The 25,123-nt window shown below is 38.0% G+C and overlaps 1 protein-coding gene across 6 annotated transcripts in view; it reads right to left on the minus strand.

The window, feature by feature from the left end:
* Window positions 1-9,831: 9,831 nt before the first annotated feature.
* Window positions 9,832-25,123, minus strand: part of Rps6kc1 (ribosomal protein S6 kinase C1) — a 139,941-nt gene continuing 124,649 nt past the window's right edge. For all 6 annotated transcript variants that reach the window (XM_048356705.1, XM_048356704.1, XM_048356703.1 and 3 more), the window contains 3 exons: window positions 19,124-19,206; window positions 18,199-18,294; window positions 9,832-10,751 (listed from right to left, as the gene is read on the minus strand). In XM_048356705.1, coding sequence (XP_048212662.1) covers window positions 10,641-10,751; window positions 18,199-18,294; window positions 19,124-19,206 — 290 coding nt within the window. In that variant the 3' untranslated portion in view covers window positions 9,832-10,640. The remainder of the gene's footprint in view (window positions 10,752-18,198; window positions 18,295-19,123; window positions 19,207-25,123) is intronic.

The raw sequence follows: 25,123 nt of genomic DNA on the forward strand, positions 1-25,123 counted from the left end.
AATGGAGGCATGTGTAACCTGGTCACCGTGACCCGCATCCTGGAAGGCAGGAGCCATGTGTTCTCCATCTTGCCCGGGCCCCTCCATGCCGTGGACAGTGAGGGCCTGACACATTCTGAGCACTCAGGGTTTGCACCTTGAGAAGAGTATTGAAAGCCTTATTATGTGATCATTAATTTAAAAGGCTCCTGAGCCTCATCAATGATGACAAGGGTTAATGTGCCCACAGTGGAGGGCCAGCCTCCAAAGAGACCCTTCACATTGAAGAAATGGCCTTCGCTTCAAAAGTCAACCATCAGAAGACACTGAAGAGCTGAGTTTTTAAAATGCATTTTTTATTATTCAGCCTTCAGCAGAAATGTCACCTTTCTAAAGCAAGCTGTTATCATGCGCTCTCCGTGCCAAATAGGAGCCTCTGAGGAGCAGGATTTTTATCTCAACATTTTTAGTGATTTGTGTTTCTCTTTCAAGGAGCTCCATGCCTTAAGGCACCTGAAACACAAGACGGTACCGTTACACAAGGAGTCAGCTCCAAAACATGAAACAGGGAGTTTTGCAACCCAGGTTGAAGATCAGGATCAAAGCTAGAGTCCACAGTCACCCTGCCCAATAATTCATGTTCTCTCTCCACAGCACCATTGTTTTCTGGTGGGCTCCTTGGTTGAAACCATATTCTCAAAGAAACCCTATTTTGTGACAGGGCCCCCATCAGCAGGCTCAGCCACATGACAGGCCCAGAAGCAGCCAGCACAACTGCCGGCAGCGCTTGCCAATAAGCCAGATGCTGCCACATATTGGCATCTGGGTCCTGGAATAGCAACCATGTTCTCAGTCTGGCTAGGGATTCTGACCTCAGCTACGGAAGGAGACAAAGGAAGGAAAGAAAGAGATGGAGCAAGGGGAGGGAGGGCAGCCTGTGGAAGAGTCTCTTGGTAATTTCCCTACCATGGATTTAGAGCTTCCACAACAAAAGATTCGTTGGAAAGCTGCTACCACTGCTGCAATGGGCGGGAGAGGTAGAGATGAGGCACATTCGAAACCCAGCGAGTTGTTCTGGCACCTGGGAAATGGGGGTGGCTGATTCAAAAGGAGACAGCTGCAGCAGGGAGCGACTGCTCTCCCCTCCTCTTCTCAAACCATGATAGCCCACGGTGGAGATAAGCTACAGGATATAGCCTCAATCTGCAGCACAGGGACAGAGTGCAACATCAGGATGGCTATGGCGCCCGCTTTCTGGGTGCCAAGACCTACCAGTGCCAGCAAGCTCAATTAAAATAGTAAGGGCCAGATCTAGACCCCCAGCCTAGAGACCTTCACAACTAGGATCGGGTGTTCTAATCCCAGGAATAGAATGCGGGCAAAATGAAGCCTTGTATCAGATGGTGACTTCCAATCCACAGTGCTCCCAGTGTTCCGGTCAGTGCTTACACTAAGAGTAAGTATACTAAGTAAGAGACAAGAGGCTATCAAGCAAGTAGCAGCAGGCACGTAATCCCAGCCCTTATGAGGCTGAGACAGAAGAATTACAAATTCAGGACCACTCTAGACTACATCTGTAGACAGTTTCCAAAAAATAAAAATGGAAAGAAAACAATTAAAGAATTCTTCTTTTTCAAAATATCAGATTCTACCCAACATCCCCTTTATTCCATATAACATGCTTGTAAAGAGTTGCTCAGGACCCTACACTTTACAGTTGGGCGTGTGAGCAAGTGAGTATGAGAAGCATACTACATCATTAAATGAGTCCTGACCTCTGCAGTCAGACAACTGGTGAAATCACCCAAAAGTCACTCGCCAGCTGCAGGGGCGATTCCTCTAGTGTCAAGGTGGAAGCTATCTACTCACTCAATACTGCATCACCCAGCCCAGATCCTCCCAGTATGCCTCAGGTCATAACCAGTGTGTGTTTCTGTTGGGAGTGGTCCTTAGGGGAACTTCTACCCATGCCGGAATAGCAACTGCTCACACTGACATCCTCCTATAGGGGAAAAGTCTGAATGTTTTTTAGGTGTTTACTGAGTGTGTGTGTGTGTGTGTGTGTACAATATACTTTATTAGCCATCTCAGCCAATATTTTTACAAATGAAAGGTCAGATCCTTAAAGTAAAAGATAATGGTTCACCCATATTTACATCTGCCCCCAACACACTTACCTGTCAGGGAACACCTAATTTCATGGTCTGATACTATGAAGTTTGATATTAATTTGCAAAGGTTGAAAAAAAAATCAAGTATCCCCATTGTAGCCTGCAGTTCTAAACAAAATACACAGTAGCAATGCTACATTGTCAGAATCTAATGAGAATATTCTGATATTTTTCCCAAACTTGATGTTGAGTCTTTGCATCTGATTTTGAACAATGAAGCAACAAAATCCTGATTTTGAACTACAGCATTGCTTAAGAAACAAAAAACCCAAGCCAGGTGCTGGTGGCTCATGCCTGTCACCCTAGCTACGCAAGAGGATGAGATCTGAGGATTGCAGTTTGAAGCCAGCCCAGGCATAAAAGTCCCTATGGAAACTCTTATATCCAATTAACCACTCAAAAATAGAAGTGGTGCTGTGACGCAAATGGTAGAGTGTTAGCCTGAGCACAAAGAGGCTCAGGGATAGCACCCAGGCCCTGAGTTCAAACCCCGCAACCAACAACAACAACAACAACAACAAAGAACAAACAACAATTTTCAAGTAACTAAAAGAACTGTGGTTCTAATGTATGTTTGCAAAGACCTAGGATAATAGCCATGATGCCAGTAAAGGAAACTATGACAGAAGTGGGTGGATCTCTTTGGGGTAACTGACACTCCCCACAATGTGCTCTTTTGGCCCTCACTTTTGATTTTTTTTCTTTTCTCACTCAACTGCCTTTTTCTCTTCCTCCTCCTCACGACTTCCTTCTATCAGCCTTTCCATTGTCACAAAGACTCCCTGGGCCAGCCTCTAAGGAAATAAGCTAAGTGTCATGTCTTCAAACTCCAAACACATGCCACAGACAAGGGAATTCAAGACAACATACACAGAAACAATAGAGTCAAGTTGAACTAAGACAGTGGTTCTTAAACCTGAGCAAAGAGCTTGTTAAGATCCAAATTCACACTCCAGAGTCACAATTCAGTAAGGCAGGGACAGAAGAGAACTGGATACTTCTACTTTCCAGGTAATGTCAATGTTGGTGATCTTTTTTTCATTTTCCTAAAACTTTATTTGGAAGTCATTTCAAACTTAGAGGAAGGTTACAGAAAGGGGAAAATTAATTTGATACCTAAGATCCAGATTGGTGGCTACTTTTGAGCTAAGCTAAAGTATATCCAAAGACAGAAGTCACCTACCAGAATGTCCAGTTCAGAACACTTTCCAAACAGAAAACAAACATGCTATATAAGGGCAAAATGGTAGAGGGGAATAAAGTGGGAGTAGGAGAAGTTCTGAATAATGAGTATCATGATCAATCACTGGGAGAGGAAGGACATACACTCTCTGGTGGATCTCTCTAGTGATTCCTTGGGGGTAATTCTGCAAACAGCCCACAATCTCCTAGTATAAACTAGCTTCAAGGGAGAAAAAAAGCAAAGCAATTATTTGATAGGGAGACGACTCTGTACACCTGAGGGAATAGACAAGAGGATGATTATACAGCGCTCCCCTTCACACTTGTACCATCTCCCTCAGGACTTTATCCCCAGCCTAAATTTCTCCAATAACTCCTACCTGCTATCCTGCCTCTAATCTCTTTCAACTATTCTCCATCCGAACCCTAAAACTATCTTTCCAATAGCAGCCTGTAATAATACCCATTTTCTCAGAATCATCACTAGTTCTCCACAACCTAGAGAAGGGAATCTACATCCCAGCCTGGCTCCTGGCTCCCCCCTAGCTCTCAAGTTCATGTGCCTCCAAACCAGACCAAAAAGAATCCACACAGCTATTGTTTCCCATTTCCCTGACTTTGTATACATTGGTTTTGTTGTTGGTGTTTGGGTTTGTTTTGGGGTTTTTTTGCTTTTATTTTGTGTCCCTCTGGAAACTTTCTTCCTCCAGAAATAAACAGGGGAAAAATTCTTGTTGAAAGGTCCCAAGCATGTTGTGGTAGTGCATCCTTGTAACCCCAGCTACATGGAACGCATAGATAGGATTGTAGTTTAAGGCCAACCCCAGGCAAAAATTAGATCCTAGTAGATAAATAAAGAAAAAAGAACTGGGATGTGGCTCAAGCAGTGGTTTAAGGCCCTGAATTCAAGCCAGAGACAAGGAAGAGGAAAAGGGTTGAGTGGGAAGGGAGGAGAGGAAAGGGGAGGAAAGGAGACCAGAAAGGAGGGGAAAGGAGATGAAGGGGAGGAGGAGGAGGAGAGGAAGGAAGAGAGGGAGAAAGGGATGGAGGAAGGGAGGGCAGAAGGAAGTCCTACTTGCACATCAAGGTTCTGCTCCAATCTAGGAAAGCTTCCTGCAGATTCTCACAGCTCTCCATCCTGTGTTCACCACTGGCTATATATTGTAATGCTTACCACATTCTGTCCAACTATCATTCATGCCTCTTTCTCCCTCTGTGTATGACACAGTTCTTGAAGGTAACTATCATATCTTTTGTTCAGTGGCCAGAGAAGCCCTGAATGGAGGGAGTGAGGCAGATAAAAGTGGAATGAATTAGAGGAGTTCAGTCTCAAAGGAAGTTTTTGAGTCGTTCAGAATCTTTTTGCCAAAAACAAATCATTCAAATATCTATTAACTTTCTTCCTTAATCAGGAGAAATCCAAGTATTGTATTTTTGTTGTTGTTGTTGTTGGATGGTTGGTTGGGCTTTGGGTAGAGGGGGAGTGATTTTTGTTCTAGTCCTGGGGCTTGAACTCAGGCCCAGGTGCTGTCCCTGAGCTTTTTCTTTTTTGGCTCAAGGCCAGTGTTCTACCATTGGAGCATAGCTCTACTTCTGGTGGTTAACTGAAGAGTCTCCTGGACTTTATTTCCTAGGATGGCTTTGAACTGTGATCCTCAGATCTCAGCCCCCTGAGTAGCTAAGATTAGAGGTGTGAGCCATCATTGCCCAGATGTACATTTCTAATGTTTTCTCAACACTATACCTTCTTTCCTTCGAATCATCTGTCTTTCCAGTCATTTTTCTGTACAAATGCCCACGTCACTATAACAGTCACATCGGAGTCACCATACTAGTACAATAATAGACTCAAATTCATTTGCCTCTTTTGCTAGATGACCAGAGCTATACCTTGTGGACTCTACCAATCCCCAAGCTTTCAGAGGATCTGGTTAACATTCCCAGAAAAGTTAATTTTTTATATGAATTTTTTTGAGATTTAGAAAAGCAGTATGCCAGCAATCCTAAGTGTGCCAAAAAGCTGACTCTGCCCTTTTCAGGCACTTGCTGGCCTTGTCCTTCTCTAAGCCAGCTGCGTTCAGCATAAAGAGCTGGAACTGACTCTGGGTAAGGATATCACCTCATCGGCCCCAAAGGCAGGCCAGCCATCTCTGTTCCAAGCATAAAGAGAATTTCCATTCTGCCTAACTACTTCTGAAGAAAACAGAATTATACTTAAACCCAGCCCAACAAAAATGTTTTCCATTGCTCCCATCAGTTGAGCCAGTTTGCACTGCTCTAGAATACCCTACTGAGGCTATTTTCTCTCTTCTACCTTACACACCTTGTCTTGTCTCTAGTACTCCCTGAGATGAGATACACAAATGAAGGGAAGAAGCCATATGAGGGAGACAAAAAAAAAATGCTAGACCATATCATCTGAAGAAATGACTACCATGATAAATCTTAGCAGAAAGGAAGTGTGTTCCCTGGCTTCCTATTTACTGTCCTTGAGGGATTAAGTGATGCCGAGTCACAATAACTGCAGTACTTGCTTCTCATTTCCTCACTGCTATGGTGCTTACAACTTTGTTTGGAGGAGCTGACTTCTCAGTTCTTGCTGTTCAGTTACTCTTCAACATGAGGGGCTTAATACGAAATCCTTAAAATGAGCTGAGTAGACATCAAATACTCAAAGATTGAAATTACTCAGACTGATAAGAGGATGATGTTCTGCATTAAAGAGGTACAGAGAGAGGGGCTGGGGATATAGCCTAGTGGCAAGAGTGCCTGCCTCGGATACACGAGGCCCTAGGTTCGATTCCCCAGCACCACATATACAGAAAACGGCCAGAAGCGGCGCTGTGGCTCAAGTGGCAGAGTGCTAGCCTTGAGCAGGAAGAAGCCAGGGACAGTGCTCAGGCCCTGAGTCCAAGACCCAGGACTGGCCAAAAAAAAAAAAAAAAGAGGTACAGAGAGAGTATCAATTTTGCACTCTGAATATGCCTGCCAAAGGACTGAATCAAGCAAATACATAAGTGATGACAGATGAGGGCAACAGGGGTAAATACCACTGTATTTCATGGAGAAATGTACAAGAAGCAAGCAAATGGAGGTGTGCTCTAATCTCCGTCCCTTCTGTGTACTTCTGTGCAGACCTTCAATTGTCCTTCCAGTGTAGAGCTGGTGGAGAAATAACCTCAATTTCATTCTATTTATGGTTTTTTATAGCCATATAACCACCAAGGGCTATGCTACTGAGTGGGTATATGGCAGCAACCCAAGTCTGTGGGATTAATAGAAAAATAATTGTAAGAAAACAGTTAAGTACCAATTTAAGATGTTCATTAACCTTGTCTTTCCACAGTGTTGGTTTATCCTAATAGTTCACTTCCATCACATACTTGTAGAGCTCAGAACTCACCTACCCTCTTATGCTCCAGGTGAGAGAGCAGGTCCAGAACAGTATTATTTGATTAAGGTTGTACAGCTAATTAGTCACGGGGACATGACTAGGGCACCACTCTACCACTTCCTATTCTATTCTATTCCACAGTCCTCAAGGAAAGGGCCTAAAATACCAGGCTCCATTACTCACAGCATTCAGATAAACTGGAGGTTAAATCAACTTCTCTAAAGAAGAAAGATGATTGGTCTTAAGCTTTGGCCTTCACTAGGATGTAATTTCTAAGTCTATATGGAACCCTTGGGAGACAAAGAACTCTTCAGAGCTTTGTCAGAACATCCATCTAATTCCTAACTTATTGAGCAAATGAATTCAACAAATGTGTAAGACCTAGTATAAGCAGTACCTGTAAATGTTATACCTCTCAGTGCATGCACTACTGCATGAAAACAAAACCCAATCTTGATTTGCACTGACCCTGAAATAAAGTAGGATAGGAAAAGCTTCAAAATCAAAACAAGTAGGAGTTATAGCTGTTTAAAAACACTGACAAATGCTCAGCTAGTTCATGGATGCAGAAAGCAGAACGGTGCTCACCAAATGAAGGGCAATGGACAAACCAAGATATCGGTCAAAGGAACAAAGACAAGAGGAAAAGGTCCTGGTGATCTGTCTTACATTGCTCTTAAGGATAGATCCTTATATTACAAAATTACTAAAAGAATGGATTTAAAAGGTTCTCTCTGCAAAGAAATACTAAGCATGTGAAGTGATGAGCATGTCAATTTGATGACAACACATCTATGAGAAAGAACATCAGTATACTTCACAGATACATATTTCTCAGCTACAAATGAAGCCTTTAAGAAGAGCTCAGTTTTTTAAATCCAGTTGTAAAACGACTTAGCTCAGTTATCATAGGAAGTTGAAAAGATCTATGTCTTAATATTACCACCTCATGTTACAGAAAACTGCTAAAATTTAGGCATTATCTTTTACATAGGAAGCTTACCTACCTGTGAAATAGTGATGGTAGACTCCCATACTATATCCCAAGACAGTGGCCCTAACATAATAGTACTGGCAACCTGGATGGAAAAGTTCTTTAAAAAAAAGAGCACAGGAAAGTAATAGTAATTTAAAACCAAATATGAGGGAACAGAGACTCAGATATTTGTACCTTCATGCACATAATGGTATTATTCACAGTAGCAGGAAGTTGAAACCACGTATTCACTGACAGATAAATGGTTAAACCAAGTGGGGTCTATATGTACAACAGGGTATTCAGCAGTAAAAAGAAGTAAAATTCGGATGCATGCTACAGTATGACAATGAACCTAGAAAGCTTCATGCTAAGTGAAACAGGAACAAATATAATTATGTGATCCCATTTATATAAAGTGCCAAGATTAGTTATACTTATAGAAAGAACATTAGTTACAGGAGTTGGGGAAAGGAAGAATGTACAGTTACTGTGTTATAGATACAGAATTTCAGTTTTGAATGAAGAAAAAGAGGTGATGGGTGCCCAAAACTGCAAATGTGCTTAATGCCATGAGGGAATGATATATTAAACAATGGTTAAAATGGCAAATTTTATTATATACTTTACTATAATAAAAAAAAGCAGGTAAAAATACTAACTAGTGTTTTATTTAATGATTTTGACCCATATTCCATCCCCTGCTTCAGCAAACAAAAAATACAAAACAACAACAGAATCCATTATCACTCAAGCCATTATTAGAGCTTAGGGTAAAAATAGCTTAGGTTTCACCCCACAGTCATTCACTGTGTTTTTTACTAGAATAATTCACATCCACCATGATTATGAGTGATACATTTACATTAAGCACAAACTTCAATCAAACATATAAAGAATGGGAGAAACAGAACCAGTGAATTGTGTTGACAGACAGAGCAACCATCTGTTGACATTACTGTCCTTGGAGTCCAGGGGTCCAAACCATGTGGTAAGTCAGGTTGTGAAGTCCTAGGGTTTCTGGAAGGAAGTTAGTTCTGTATGGCCAACTCTAAATACTTGCAGATTTCCTACTAGACCTACACAGGAAGTCAGTCTTGTATCTCACCTGCACTGAGTTCCTGCCATGAGGTCCAGGACTAGTAAGTTGAGATCAGTTCCAGGGAGTGATGTCATCTTGACTGAGTCCTGATCTTGGTGACCTGCTTCCCCAGCCTGGTGTTATTGCAGACCTTCAGCTGGGTTTCAGGTTATAAGGGGACCAAAAAAGGGAAATAGGGAGTCGAGTAGTAGAAAAAGGAAAAATGCTTGCACATTTCCTTTGTCTCATTTAAGCATTTTCTGCTTCCATTTAATTTGACGGGAGGATGGTCGATGGCAGACGGATGCTATACAGATGCTCTTAGAATTGGGGTGGGCTCTCACACAGATCTCAATAATACAAAGATTAAAACATATAGGAAATGTCAGGGGCTGGGAGTTAAGCTGTGATTCATGCTTTGCCAGCATGCACCAGGCTCCGGGCTTGATCCGTGCCACCACAAGAAAGAAACAACAGAAAAAGGTTACAATTTTTTCAATAATTCCTAGTGGCTTCTAACTTGAAAACTGCCTTATTTTTTCATGTCTGGATAAAGTTTACAGAACAGATATTAATACTTTTAAAACATCTTTAAGTTTTTGTAAACAATGGCAACATAAATAATACATACAATACAAATGTCTAGAGATCTATGCATGCCTATATTCTTTCTGTATAATGTCAAGCAGATTGTGAGTCCAGATCTGAAAATCTCTTCAGTATAACAAAAAACTGGACTGACATTCCATTTCTTTTAGATGGGATCCTTTGTGTTTAGATAGAAACAATTTTTAGGTAAAAAAGTAAAATGAAGGGGGGAGGGGGGAATGAGGGAGGAGGTAACAAACAGTACAAGAAATGTATCCAATGCCTAACGTGTGAAACTGTAACCTCTCTGTACATCAGTTTGATAATAAAAAAATTTTTTTAAGTAAAATGAAGTTAAATGTAAGAAGCAGTAAGCAGACACTGATACTATTTCAAAGAAAAGGAATAGGAAAAAAAAACCTCTAAAGAATTTTAAACTTTACTAAATGAAGGAGACAACTAAATTTTTACCACGTTTATTTTATATCATGATTTTTTAGTCCTTATTAAGTTGACATAGTTTGGGAAAATAAATACTCCCTTCCCTTTTCTGATGCAAGTATGTTAACAGAAGTAGGACAGATAATATGAAAGAATAAGCAAAAGGCACAAGAAATGGAGACGGAGAGAAAGATGAGCTCCAACACAGAGAAGCAAATGTTAAGAGTCCTCTCTAAATAAGCAGTATTACCCAATGAAGTTCAAAATTGGCAAAATAAAGTATTATCTCCTTTTCAAAATAACAGAGGACTCCATTCAAAACACATTATGCGGCATCATAGTACAGGTTTCCTTTCAGGCATTCTGGGTATATTTTTTCTCAGTTTTTAAAGTCCCATGTATGACACTGTTCATGAATTATTTTTAGTGTATTATTCAGTAAATGTTAATTTGATCATATCAACCAAGCCCAGTTAGCAGAGGCACTAGTAGCTGCCATGTAAATATCCTTCATTCAAGTAAAACTTTATTGTTCGCTGAGAGTTTCACGGTGAGGAACTTCTGGAAAGGCATTCATTCCTATTTCAGTTGAGTTTGCAACACACCAGCAGCCCTAAAAGTCACACCTGGGTTATGTATATAATAGTCACTGGCAAAAATGGCTTATATTTTGCCCAGATAGTAACTACAAATGAATCCCTTTTAGCCTCCCACCTCCTAATGTCCTCTAGAGGCCCTTGCCCATATGCTTTGGTGCTTCACAAATGACTGTGAGGCTGCTGCTCCGGTGTAGAGATGAGAGCGTGTGAGGAACGCCCTGCACAGTGTTCATCTCATCATCTCTGCCCAATCCACAGGCGTGAAAAATGGATGAGACTTGATATCTTCAACACCAGCAACTCCAGCCCCAAGACGTTCCAGAGGGTTGAACTGCAAGAGCTGAAAAAGAAGACCTAGTAAATGACAGGCAGCCATCAAAAGAAATGGCCCCAATCAACAGACAACCGAATGTGTTTTCTTACAAAGGAGCTATGTTTAATACCACACTGGCTGTAGGGTGGTGATTAGAGTTTATGGCTTTTCAACTGTTTTGAAACATGACCTTCAGAAACTTACTGTCTCCCTCATCTTCAACTTAGGGCATATTCGAGTCAATTTCCTATTCCAAATGTACACTGTAATATTAAGTAGATAGTTCACTAAGCCACTGATGGTAGTAAATGCCTAATCACAGCACGTGGGAGGTGGAGGCAGAAAGGTAATGAGTATGAGGCCAGCCAAAACTATATATAGTAAGATCCTGTCTCAAAACAACTACCCAACGCATAGACCTGAAGAGGGAAGGGGCTAAGGATGTCACTCAGTGGCAAATCACTTGCCTAATGTATGCAAAGCCCTGGGTTTGCTTGCCAGCACCACCAAAAGTAAAAAGACTTCACTAAATTATGAGAAAAAGTATTGTTTCCTTCTAATGTCTGAATAAACTAGTTTGTATCCCAATTTCTTTGGAATTTCTAGCTTACAAATCAAATATTTAATTTTAAAAATTTGATCCAATGAGGAACAGGTAAAGATTTCTTCGGAAATCAGGAACATGCAAAAAATAATAATGTTATTCACAAGTCTGTTAATACTGGAATATAGACACAGAAATATACAATTATATGAGCACTCTGGTCATGCTGAAGGACCACAGCTTGAGACAATCACATACCCTCAGATTCTTGTCTTTATAGCTATACTGATGGTCAATTTACATCCATAATAGCAATTTATTGTAAGTATACAATTCAATGATTTTTAACAAATTTAAAGTGGTGCAACTTTCATCACAATCCAGTTGAAGGACCGTCAACCCCCAGTCTCATGTCCAATTCTAGGCACCACTGGATATGCTTTCTGTCTCTATAAACTGTGATTTCTGGACATTTCCTATAAATAGTCATGAAATATGGAACCTTGCAGCTTTCTCCTTCACTTTTTGAGCTTCGTCTACATTGTAGCAGCTATCGACTTTTTATTTCTGAATAGTACTCCACTGGACACACTACTTGTGTTAATATATTCACTTAGTTAATACACATGGGCTGATATTCCAGTTTGAGGCTATAATGTCCCAATGGTTAGAATCGCTGTAATGCCATTAGCATCTACACGTATTTCTGTGTGTAATGTGTGATATGTCTTCTTTTGAGTACATTACTAAGAAAGACATTTCTAGGTCTCATAGTAAGTTTGTGTTTGACTTTTTTTTTCTTTTCTCAAATTTTTATTATCAAACTGACGTACAGAGAGGTTACAGTATCATACGTTGGGCATTGGATACATTTCTTGTACTGTTTGTTGCCTTGTCCCTCATGCCCCTGTGTTTGACTTTTAAAGAAATGTCAAACTTTTCTAAAGTTGCTGCACCATTTTATGTTCCTACCAGCAATGCATAAGGAACATGTTCTGACTTCCTGTCTTTTCGTTAGTAACCCTTCAAGTAGATCTTAGTTATTATATCTTATTATGAATTTGAGTTCCTTAATGACTAATGATAGTGAACATCTTTTCAAGCCCATATGGCCATTCATAACTTCTTTGGTGAAATACCCAATCTTTTGTCCATTTTCAAACTAAGTTGCCTATTGATAATCAAGTAAAAAGAATCCTTAATATATTTTGAATTCCAATATAAACATGACTTACAACTATTTTTCCCAATCTGTGGCTTGTTTTTAATGGTTTCTTTGAAATGCACAAGCTTTTGATTTTAAAAGTTCACTAATTTTTCCTTGTATACATCATATTCTTGATGTTCTATCTAATTAACTTTGCCTAACCCAAGACTATGAATATTTCTCTTACATTTTCTTCTACAGTTTTTATAGTTTTAGCTCTTATATATATAGTTAGCTCTTATATATATAGTATAGCTCATATATATATATATATATATATATATATATATATAGTTTTAGCTCTAGGAGATACTTTCAGGAGCTAGGTAAACAGTAAAGGTCTTAGTTCATTTTGTTTTTGTATTGTGAATGTGTGATTTTCCAGCACCACTTATTCAAAACACAGTTAAGCCAGGCACTGACGGCTCACGCCCCAAACCTTAGCTACTCAGGAGGCTGAGATCTGAGGATCCAGGTTTGAAGCCAGCCAGGGCAGAAAAGTCCCTGTGAGACACTCATCTCCAATTAACCACTCAAAAACCAGAAGTGGCACTGTGGCTCAAGTGGTAGAGCACTAGCCTAGAACACAAAAAGCCTCGGGGACAGCGCCCAGGCCCTGAGTTCAAGACTCACAACCAATGAAAATAAAGAAAATTAAAAAATAAAAACACAGTTGTCTTACTACAGTATGAATCATTATAAGCCTTCTTTGTTCTTTTCTTTCACAATTGTTTGAGATGTCCTAGGTCATCTTCATTTTCATATATAATTTTCACAATATACATATATAGCTTCCCAATTGTGCTGATCTTTTCCTTGGTTTTTCACTTTTCTGTTTTCTATCTTACTAATTTCTGTTTCTTTTCTTCTTTTAGATTTACTTTGATTTTTGTATTTTTTTCAATTAAGAGATAGCTTTTTCTTTTTTTTCTGATATAAGTGTTTAGAGCCATAAAATTTCCACTATTCTTCATTTTCTCTTCAAATGTGAGTTACTACCTGCTGTCATTTGCTTTCATTCTGAAAGAATTATATAGGATTTCTTGTCATGCAGATTGGTATTAATGAATTATCACAGTCTTTATCTAGGAATGTCTTTATTTCATTTTCATTTTTGAGGGATACTTTTGCTAGGTTCTTAATTAACTGTTACTTCCTTTCAGAATCTTGAATACATCATTCCTCTATCCTCTATTGTTTTTGGTGACAAATCACACATTAAAACTTCCTACTTTATGATGTGTTTTCTTTGGCTGCTTTTAAGTTTTCCCTTTGTTTTTGTCTTTCAACAAGTCGATTATGAATATGTCTAAATGCAGTTCTCTGTATTTCTGCTAAAGGTCCGCTGAGTTCCTTGGATGCACAGATTAGTGCTTTCCATGCTATCTGGAAGGCTTTCAGTCTGCTTCTTAAGATTCTTTTGCAGCTCTCCTTCTCACTTTCCCCTCCTTGGGGAACAGCCACTCTATGTAATTGGTACATTTCCTTGCATTTCACACAGGTCTCTTTGGCCCTGTTCATTTTTCTTCAATGTTTGGGTCTGCTTTTCACACTGGATAATTTCTGTTGATTTACCTTCAAATTCATTAATTCTCCCTGTTTTCTATCTTAAAAGATCTTCTACCCAGTGAATTGTTTTCTCTAGTGAATTTTTCATTTCATTAATTGTATTTTTATTTCATTAATTTATTTTCAGTTTAACATTTCTATTAGGTTCCTTCTCTTCTTAAGTATAATTTATTAAGTGTAATTATTAAGAATCTCTCATGAGGAAGGGTATAACAAATAAGACAAGAAATGTACTCACTATCTTATTATGTAACTGTACCCCCTCTGTACATCACCCTGTCAATAAAATTTAATTTAAAAAAAAGAATCTCTCTTTGTGGATTTATTGTCATACATTCATTATATGTCAAAGCAAAGAGTTTAATAGAGAGAGTACACTATTAAGGGAAATGGCAGGCTCAAGCTAGAGGGCTCAAGAGCCCTTTCATGTCTTTAAGCATGGTTTATTTTAACCCTCTGAAATTATAGTTATAATAGTTGCCTGCCTTAAATAGCTGTCTGTCTTAAATCCAAAATCTGGGCCAGCCACTACTGTAAGTAATCAGCACAGGTTAATCTATTTAACTCTATTTAACTCACTGTCGCTCTAAAATAGCTATGATTGTTAATTATTCTATAGTTGAGAAAACAGAAACTCAAGGAAAATAAGAAACTTGTTTAAGATCAGATGGGCAATAAGCAGCATGTTACACTGCTTCATGAATATGTGATCAGCAAATGCCAAGGATATTTCTTCACCATGATACTACCAAAGCCACAGGGGAGCAAAGCAAATACTTCAAAGGAGTACACTAACGGCTTTTCACTTGAAATCATTATGTTTAACACTCAAAGTGACCCTCTACTGTTTATTAAAGCTAATGGATCAAAGAACTTTTACATTAGAAGTTCTTAAGCTGTTATCATAAAACAACTTGAGCTCTTATTATAAAACAAACATCATAGGAATATCCTAAATGTGTTAAACTCATTTTCACAGACATCTCATGTCTACAAACTGAAATATAAAAGTTATCAGATATTTAACATAAATCAATACATCAAATATTGGTAAAAATTAACTACAATTATATAATCTTATTTCAGGAATACATAATATTCCAAGAAATATATACACGTAAATATATACGTAAATTCCTTCTTTTTGTTTCAATTGGTTTTTCCACTTGACTCCAAAACATAACTTCAAATTCCAAAGATTCCCATTTTCACTGTTATCAATTGACTTATTAGTTCATGGACTCCTCCATATATTCTTTTCAAATATAAATCTAGGCAATAGTATGATTGTTTAACCCATTACTTGCTAACTCTGCCATTTTAAATTCTATCAAAGGCCTGGAGAGAGATCACACATTGATTCACACACATTAAGGGAACTAGTCAGCCAGTGGCACATTCAAGATAATGAATCAAAGACAGACAGGCAGGACCAAAGATCAGACCAGAAAGCTGAGCAATGATGGCACAGAAATAAACTTTGAAGGCCTTTTCCTTACATAAAATATTCACCTGACAAAGCAACTGTTTGCTATGGAACTAAATGTATATCATAAAGCACAAATACACATGATCTGTTTTGATTATATTTAAAACACAACTATGTTTAGGTTAACGCCTGTCACCCTCCCACAGCAGATAACTAAACATGAGTCTAGGAGATTATGAAATTTAAGAACAAAGTAAGGACTTAAAAGACCACAGAGGAGAAAATTTCCCCAAAGCTGAATAATTATTTCCACTCTGTGATGAAAAAAAAAAAAAAAGACCTCTCTGACCTGTGAGGTAGTGGAAGAGGAAAGTCAAAATGACAAACTGCTAATCGTTCCAAGAGACCCCCTTTCCCTTTCCTGATAATGTTTCCTCAGCATGAGTGGTCGTTTCCTTAGGTAGACCAATGGCAGCAATCTCCTTCATTACACAAGCTACATCTATCTATCTGTATGTGAGGAATGAACATACCTTAAACCTGGACTTATTCACATTTCCAATAAAGGAAATTATTGTAGGGAATTCTATTTTTTGACATTACATAATAATGGACTACTTCTTTAAGGAAAGAAAAAGCAGTTGCTAGACTTCCCTAAATCATTTGTAATGCCAATATTCTGAATTGTACCACACACAAAAAAAAGATGAAACCACTGAATGTTTTACCCCTAGAATGAAATGTTTTACATATTTCTTCATTGCTTTCCTAATCCAAGTGCTCTGTGTATTCTTATCTCCCTAATTCTAACTGACTGTGTTTCTTCCTATTTCACTGGATCTGGGCAAATAATCTTCCAGTGGTCAACTCCAACCCTTTCGCTTTTCTGCACAAAAACTTCAACTCTCACATTTTCAATGCATTATGTCATTCTATCCTTGGGTTTATGACAATAGAACCCCAAATGAAAATTTCACTTATCTTTCCACATTTACTTGCTACTATTATTCCTGCATTTACCATTTTACTCCAGATAAATCAAACTTCCCGAACTGTGTCTCTTCAATTCCTTCTTTGCCTTTAATCAAACCATTCATTCTACTAACTATTCTTCCTACATCCAACCCTGGTGGACCAAAACTTGCCAAAAATAACATCTTGTTCCCCAAAACATTCCTAATACTACCACTGCATTGCCATAACCCCTCCTTCTCTTGACTTGCCACACCTTCTAAATCTCTTTGACATTTTTATCTATTCTCATCTTGTGATATAGTTATTCATGAGTCTTACCTTTGTAGCTTATAGCACTAGGACTTGCATATAATATTTTTTTAAAAAATTGCCAACTGTAGGGTTTGAACTCAGGGCCTGGGTACTGTCCCTGAAGTCTTTTTTGCTCAAGGCTAGCGCTCTTCTACTTGAGCCACAACACTACTTCTGCCTTTTTCTGAGTAGTTTATTAGTGATAAGAGTCTCACAGACTTTCCTGATCAGGCTAGATTTGAACTTTAATCCTCAGATCTCAGCCTTCTAAGGAGCTAGGATCACAGGCATGAACCACCTGGCTTGCATATAATATTTGTTGAATGGAACCTAAATTATTCCTTACAAGAATACTTGATATATACTTCCCTCCCTCTTTTTAATTTTTTGTTTTCCTTCATGGAAATATAATCCGTGTTTCATTAAACAATTTTAGTTTTTGTCTCTTTCAACTAGCCATTCTTTTGATTTTTAATAAGTTTAGGGGTCCCAGCCCTGACCATTCTTGCGAATCTGCTACAAAAGTGTCACAGTATAACAATTAACAATTCTCAGAGTACTCAGGAAAACTCACTGGTCAAGACTACAGGAGGTCAAGTATTTGATTCAAAAACTGGAAAACCTCTGGAGTCAAATTTCCCAAGTACTGCCATATACTCACAAGTTTCAGAATAGGGAGTATTTCAAGTTTTTCACTTTTAGCTTAGGGCTGCTCAACTAGAAAAGTATCCAAGCAGATACTCAAGCACAGCTCAAATATCCAAGGAGATATTCAAAACTTCAAAATTTCTGAAATCTGAAAAACACTTCAAACATTTTGGATAAGAAGATACTCAACCTGTAGCTTAAATATAAGACACCAATTTAAGATGGTCCCTAGAGGTACAGACTTGACTTTAGGACACTGAGCTTAAATTATCAATAGCCTCTTTCTTCAAAGCCATCAAATCAGAAATGAACTAATTGACATCAATGCCCAAGTTGTACCCATTGATGAAGTTATAAGTGACAATTTAACGAGGTTTTCTAACAACACTTTTCTCCACCTAAGCAACATGAGTAATGACTATTGCTTATAAATAACAACTGGAAAATGAAGCCAGACATTCACACTGACAACACAGCCATTCATACATGGTCACAAAAACATAATAGTTAAAATACAGCAGCCCTGCATAAGCTAAAAGCAATGGTTAAATCTTATAAATATATTGAATTAACTAAATAATATATTGATTTTTAAAAAGAAAAAGATCTTAACACCAGCAAGTTGAGTATCTTTTCTGACTGCATCAATACTTTGATAGTGGCATAAGCCTAAAATATGCAGTATTAATTCTGAATGCAAAATTATAAATGAGTCTTTCTTGTCCAAAACTAATTTTGTTAAGGCTTAGGAGTTGTAGACTCTTCTTCGCTTCAAAGCTAATGTACCTAGTCAATAGGTCAGTTAAATTACCTGCTGAATGAGTGAGCGAGCCTCTTCAGAAATACATTCTGGCATGTTCAACGTAGTGTGAGTATTTATTCCTGCTGGATGGCACTCAACCAAAGTCTGCAACAATCAATCAAGCACATTTCTTACCCCAAATAGTATTATCCTCTTCTCTACCACAAGACTTATAGACAGCAAGAACAGAAAGCTCAGTAATCAACACTGTGTCACCTAAACCATTTAGGCTGAGGTCTGGGAGCCTACAAAACTTCTGGGCAGACAATCATGACCATATTGTAAGTGGTCACAACTGCCCCTTTCCTTCCATGCTGAATGAATGGCCCATAGAAAAAATATTAAATTGTACACAAAAAGGGACTTGATCATTCTTGATCAACTAATTTAACATTCACAGAAACCTTCAAAGTTGAGAATTGTTAGTAATCACATTGTAACCTATAGCCTTTATAATATATGCATGTATGTATTATTTACAAACTCTACAGTAATCTTATACATTTAAGGAAAATACAAAATCAAAACTATTAATTTCTGTTTGCTTTTCAGGAGGCAATAAGCACAAAACTTTAGTTAAAAGTCTATATTTAAGTTATTGATGATCAGAGTGTAAATTCTGTCCTTAATCTAGAATATACAGGAAAAATGTTAGCTTTAATATTAACATTAATTTTCTAAAAATGAGAATTCCCTCCTGGCCAAATCAGAAAATGAAGGCAAGAAATATTTAGTCTTATAACATTGAGATGTATAAGATTTTGATATCAGTTCATTCAATGTAATACAATCTACTTTTCAAAAATCTGGAAACCTAAACTTCTCTGCTTAGTCAGTCCCTGACCTAAAAAACTAAAGGCAAAGGCTAACATTCTCAATTTGAAATCAAGGTGGCATCTGGATAAATGTATTAAATGTCCAGGTCACTGCTTACCTTGCCAGTGAGAAGTTCAAAGAGGACAGCTCCCAAACTCCACCAATCACAGGCTTCTGTTTCTTCTGTGATTGCTCCAACCTCTAAGCACACCAAAAGAGGTTGATATTAAAATTCCAAAGGTCAATTAAACTTTCAAAATTAACATGTATTAGCAAGGTGACCTTTTTAATGCTGAGAGAGCATATACTAAATACTACTGGGCTTTCAAAATTCCTGAAAGTTACTTATCCCTTTGGTCACCTACTGTGGTTGCAATTTTTTTTCTTTCACAGTCATACATTAAACAGAGACATTTGTTCTTTAGTTGATAGAGGGACACCTTCAAGATGCTAGGCAGAAAGTTACATGAACTTACTAGATCAGCATTTTGCTTAATGTTAAAAAAAAAAAAGCAGAGCCAATTCTACCTTAAAAACAATTCTTACTTGTTTTATAAATAAAGACTAAGTTCAGAGAGAACTTTACACATTATCTAAACCAACAGTAATTAAATTATATTTACAGGTTAAAAACCAGAGAAGTGAAATCCTTTATTCAATGCCACATGGTAGCTGAATAAAGATGATGTAATTTCAGGGTTTCATCAAGAGGAGCAGGAGAAATGTTAGCTCACCCAGTTTAGAAATATAGATGGATACATTGTTTTAAGCCACAAGTGAATCTACTAGCTAAGACAAGAACTTGCAGAATGCTCACTAATTAATGTATCCTGTATTATCAGGCCAAATTCCTGAAAGACAATGTCTCATTTCACTTTTGTTTGTTTGTTGTGGTTTTATTTATTCAGTGTGTGTGCCTGTATGTTGAGACAGGAGTACTCTGTAGCCCAAATTGACCTCAAACTTGTGATCCTCTTGCCTTTGCCTCCCCAGTACTGGTATTACAACACAACATATATGTATCATCATCATGTCCAGCTTCATTTCACCATTTGGGGGACTTTCAGCTACTAAGTCATGTTTTATGTCTGTTCTTCTCTAACAACATCCTATTAGTCCATAAATGTCTTGCCAATATCTACTCTTTTGATTCCATTCACTCACACAAATATTCTTCTACATGACTAGATATCTTCTACACCTGTTACAGCAATGTTCAGGAGTCTGTAAGTGATTAGAAAGTATCAGGTGGATGTGGGACTCAGTACCCAGCCTTCTATACTGATTATCTGGAAGAACCAACCATGGTATTTGTTGGTAGTGGTGGTTATCATGCAGCTTGAACTCAGGACCTGGGCACTGTCCTGAGCTCTTTTGCTCAAGGCTAGAGCTCTACCACTTTGAGCCACAGTGTCAGTTTTCTGGTGGTTAACTGGAGATAAGAATCTCGCAGACTTTCCTGTCTGTGCTGGCTTCAAACTGCAATCCTCAGATCTCAGCCTCCTGAGTAGCTAGTATTAGAGGCATGAGCCACCAGCACGTGGCCATACTACTCTTAAGATACCTTAAGCTTTAAATCTTGAAGCAAAGAGAGCTAAGTTGTATGCTATCTTTAAAATTATTGGGTGAGTAAAAGGTAACAATTGTAAAAATACATCTTTTGTTTTCATTGGAACATGGGAGAAAAAGACACTAAACAAATTATAAGTCCATCACCTTATCACTGCAACTTGAAACTCTAAGAGACTTTTATTAAGCTAATATTCACTAATTAATAAGAAACTGAGATCCTGATCTGCTGTCCTTGATTTCCAGAGACGATTCTAAGCTACCACAAAGTTGTTTATTTAGGCAAGAAAAAGAGGAACTTTGTAATAACTAGGAGGCTTAAAATACTAGAACAATAGGCTCTCTTCTTTCCATCATCAGATTGAATGACTTAACATCCTTGAGAAACAGTAGTTCCTAGATTAATTTTTTCAATACATATACCGAAATTGCATTGCTAAAAAAGAACCTTCAGTTATATGACAATCCAACCCCCAACTCTACAACTGCTTTATACATAATATCTAGATTTTTAAAACTTGACCACAAATCAAAAGCATTGATTTATATAGAAAGTTAAAAGATTACTACTACATACATTCAGATGTAAGTGCTTAACATCAAAAATAGAGACTAAAGAAATACCAAATCATGGTGCTTAAAAAAAGTTTAAGGTAGTAAATCTAGGAAACACACACACACACACACACACACACACACACACACACACACTCCTTTTTTGGCAGTACTGGAGTTTGAACTCAGAGCCTTTTACTTGCTATGCAAGCATTTTGTCACTTAAGCCACAATCCTAAAAGGAAATTCCTTTAGATTCTACCTCAAATTTGGACAACTTTTGAAAAAAAGCATTTTAAAGAATACATCCTATGAACTGTATCCTTTGCTGTGCAGAAACTTCTTAGTTAGATAATCCCATTTATCAATTCTTTCTTTGATTTGCTAAATCCTAGAACTTTATGTGGCCCATGCCAAGAAGTTCTAATGTTTCTCCTACTCCTTCCTGTATTCGTTTCATGGTCTCAGGTCTTCCATTGAAGTCTCTGGTCCATTTTGAATTGATATTACTACAAGGTGACAGGAATCCAGTTCAGTTTTCTACATGTAGATATCCAGTTTTCCCACTACCATTTGTTGAAGAGGCTATCTTTTTTTTTTAATCCTTTTTTTTGGCTCTCTTATTAAATATTTGATGGCTATAGGTCTGTGGGTTTATTTCTTCGTCTTCTATTCTGTTCCATTGGTCCTTGGAGGGGCTGGGGATATGGCCTAGTGGCAAGAGTGCTTGCCTTGTATACATGAGGCCCTGGGCTCGATTCCCCAGTACCACATATACAGAAAATGGCCAGAAGTGGTGCTGTGGCTCAAGTGGCAGAGTGCTAGCCTTGAGCAAAAAGAAGCCAGGGACAGTGCTCAGGCCCTGAGTTCAAGGCCCAGGACTGGCAAAAAAAAAAAAAAAAGGCCATTGGTCCTTAGACTTGTTTTTGTGCCAGTATCAAGCTGGCTCTGGAATAGAGTTTGAAGTCGGGAAGTGTTATACCTCCAGCACTACTTTTTTTGGCCTAAGATTGCTTTTGCAATTCAGGGCCTTTTATGGTTCCATATGAATTTTTGGATTGTTTTCTCTATCTCAGTGAAGAATGACATTGGTATTTTGATGGGTGTTGCATCGTATGTGTAGGCTACCTTACACAGTATAGCCATTTTCACAATATTAATTCTACCAATCCAAAACATAGGAGGCATAGTTTACAAGGTTAAAAAAAAAAAACAACATCAACAACAAAAACAGTCTTCAGAATGAGAGATCTTTGCCAGCTATACATCAGACAATGGAGTATCTAGACTATACAAATAGCTCAAGAAAATAACCCTCAAAGAATCAAAAACCCAATTAATAAATGCATAAACAAGCTAAATAAAGACTTCTCAGAAGAAGGAAAAAATGGTCACTAGATACAAGAAAAAATGCTCAACATCCCAGGCCATAAAGGAAATTCAAATCAAAACAATACTAACTCTCACCTCAGTTAAAATGGCCATCATCAAGAATAAAAGCAACAATAAATGCTGGCACAGATGTAAGAGAAAAGGAACTCTAACACACCATTGGCAGGAATGCAAACTTGTCAATCACTCTAGCAGTTTGGAGATTCCTCTGAAAACTAAACATAGAACTATCTTATGATTCAGCAATACCACTCCGGAGCATTTATCTAAAAAGATTATAAATCCAGATACAGTAAAGCAACCCACACAACCATGTTCAACTACTGTACTATTCACCATACCCAAGGTATGGAAACAGTCCAGATGACCTGCAATAGATGAATGGATTGAGAAAATGGATATATATACACAATGAAATTTTACTCATTCATCAGGAAGAATATTACATCATTTGCAAAGAAATGAATGGACCTAGGAAAAAATCATGATAAGTCAGGCCCAGACAGACAAAGGGCAAATTATTTTTCTCATATGTGGAAGCTAGAACTAATTTATAAGTGCATAAGTAAACATATGTGGGGTTGTATGCAAATACACACAAATGTATTAACCAAAGATGGTATTTTCAGGGGACAATTCAAATTGTGTAATGCCTTAGAAATAAATGAATTCAAAGTCCAACAAAATGAATACCAGGAAACTAAATTTGAATGGCATGTGTGGGATGAGGCCAAGAAGAGGAGGGTGGACAAGTGAGAGGAAGGGCGGAGAATGCAGTCATACTATTCAATGTATATCCTATGAAATTAAGAAAACAGAGGGAAAGGGTTGGGTTGGATTGGGAGAGTGGAAGGAGAATGATGAAAGGGGTGGCACTGATCCAAGATGCACTGTACTTATAAACCAACTTGCTGAACTGAAACTCCTTTGGACAACTACTTAAAAATATAAACGCATTTTTGGTCAATATTCAAAATACTTTTCATATACAGGGAGGCATTACGTTCCTATGCATGCCCTTCCCCACCAGCCCATTCTATATGTGTGATTTCTAGGCCAAGTAAAGTAGTGACCTTATTCTCCAGAGTGCAGTGGTCTTACAGGCATTAATCAAAGTAATGGGGTGGAGGATGAGAGTGGAACTAGAAAATTTTCTTAGGTTACTCTCATAAAAATTCAGAAAAAAGATGGTGATACTCAAGAATCCTGGGTGTTTGTCTTTGCATCAGAAAGATGTACTGCCATAGCTCTACCTATGCTGTTGGTTGAGCGTGGCTGGGGGATATCACTGAATGTCACTGAAAATGAGGGCAGCAGACTTACAACATTCTTTCCACCTCTTAGTGCTTTAATTTTATCATCATGAAAAGTGCTTTCAAAAGCACTCAGGAGCTTTTCTCATAACTTCTTTTCCCTCCATTAGTTTAAGATGCCCAATGAGTGGGACTGTGCTGGTGAGTCCTTTCCTCAGGCTTCTTGTCTCCCCCACCCCCCTTTCTCTGAGAATCACCAGCTGGTGGTGAGAGGAGGGAATCGATGTCACTGAATCTGATCATTACTAGAGACACACAAGCAGTTCAAGATTTCAACTCATCCAAAAAATCATGAGCATCAAACATGTGCAAAATTGTACAATTTGATTTAGTACAGTCCACCCTGCCTCTAACTACAATATAGAATAATGATTGATGCTAATGATTCAAAACAGCATATTTGACTGGTAAATAAAATGATAAAGGTATCAGTACAAAACCTGTCTTCCTCTGTTTTACTTAAGTTTAACAGCTCATAAAACATTCTTCAACAAGCTACAATATTTCTCTGAAAAATAAAGACTGAAGGGCTTGTTGAGACATAAAATAAAGAGTTTAATTAAAGACTACAGGGATTTTCTAAATCTCACTCTTACAGTCAAATAGCATTTAGCCCAATTCCAAAAATGTAACTACAGTGTAGTACATCCAGGTCCTTGGGCAGCCATGTGATGCCTCTATTTGTATAGAAAGTGAGGTGAAAGAAGCAAAGTGTACACTGTCACACTTGAGCAGCTTCCAACCCCTCCAAGTCATGACACCTACTTATCTGCCTCTTAACACCACGTGGTTTCACCTACATGAGTCTATAAACGATAGGACTCAAAACTAAACCAAAAGACAGCTAAAACACTTGGAAACTGTATTTAAAAATTGAAAAAAAAAACTAGAAAATGTGGGTTAAACTCACAGTTTTCTTTGTTGTTGTTCTTGCTTTTGTTTGATCAGTCTCGCTATATAATCCAGAGTGGCATGGAGTTCATTATATAGCCTAGGCTGTCTTCAAACTCATGATCCTCTGGTCTCAGCCTCATGAGTGATGGGACTACAGGCGGAGACATCACCCTAGCTAGACACAAGCTTTGAATGAAAACAAACCTTTCTACAAAGCTTTTTTTAAAAAAAGAAATCATGGCAACTATGGTTCCTTGATATTCCAAATCCAGCTTTTGCTTTTCTTAGTTCTATATTTCCCCCAGCTATATCTTCTAACAGCACTATTCTCTCCTCCAAAATATAAAAATACAGTCCATTCCCTTTTTTTTCTTTTTTTCTCAGTGGGAGGAGGG

The sequence above is a fragment of the Perognathus longimembris genome, chromosome 11, assembly GCF_023159225.1.
Source record: "Perognathus longimembris pacificus isolate PPM17 chromosome 11, ASM2315922v1, whole genome shotgun sequence".
In the NCBI taxonomy this organism is placed as follows: Eukaryota; Metazoa; Chordata; class Mammalia; order Rodentia; family Heteromyidae; genus Perognathus; species Perognathus longimembris.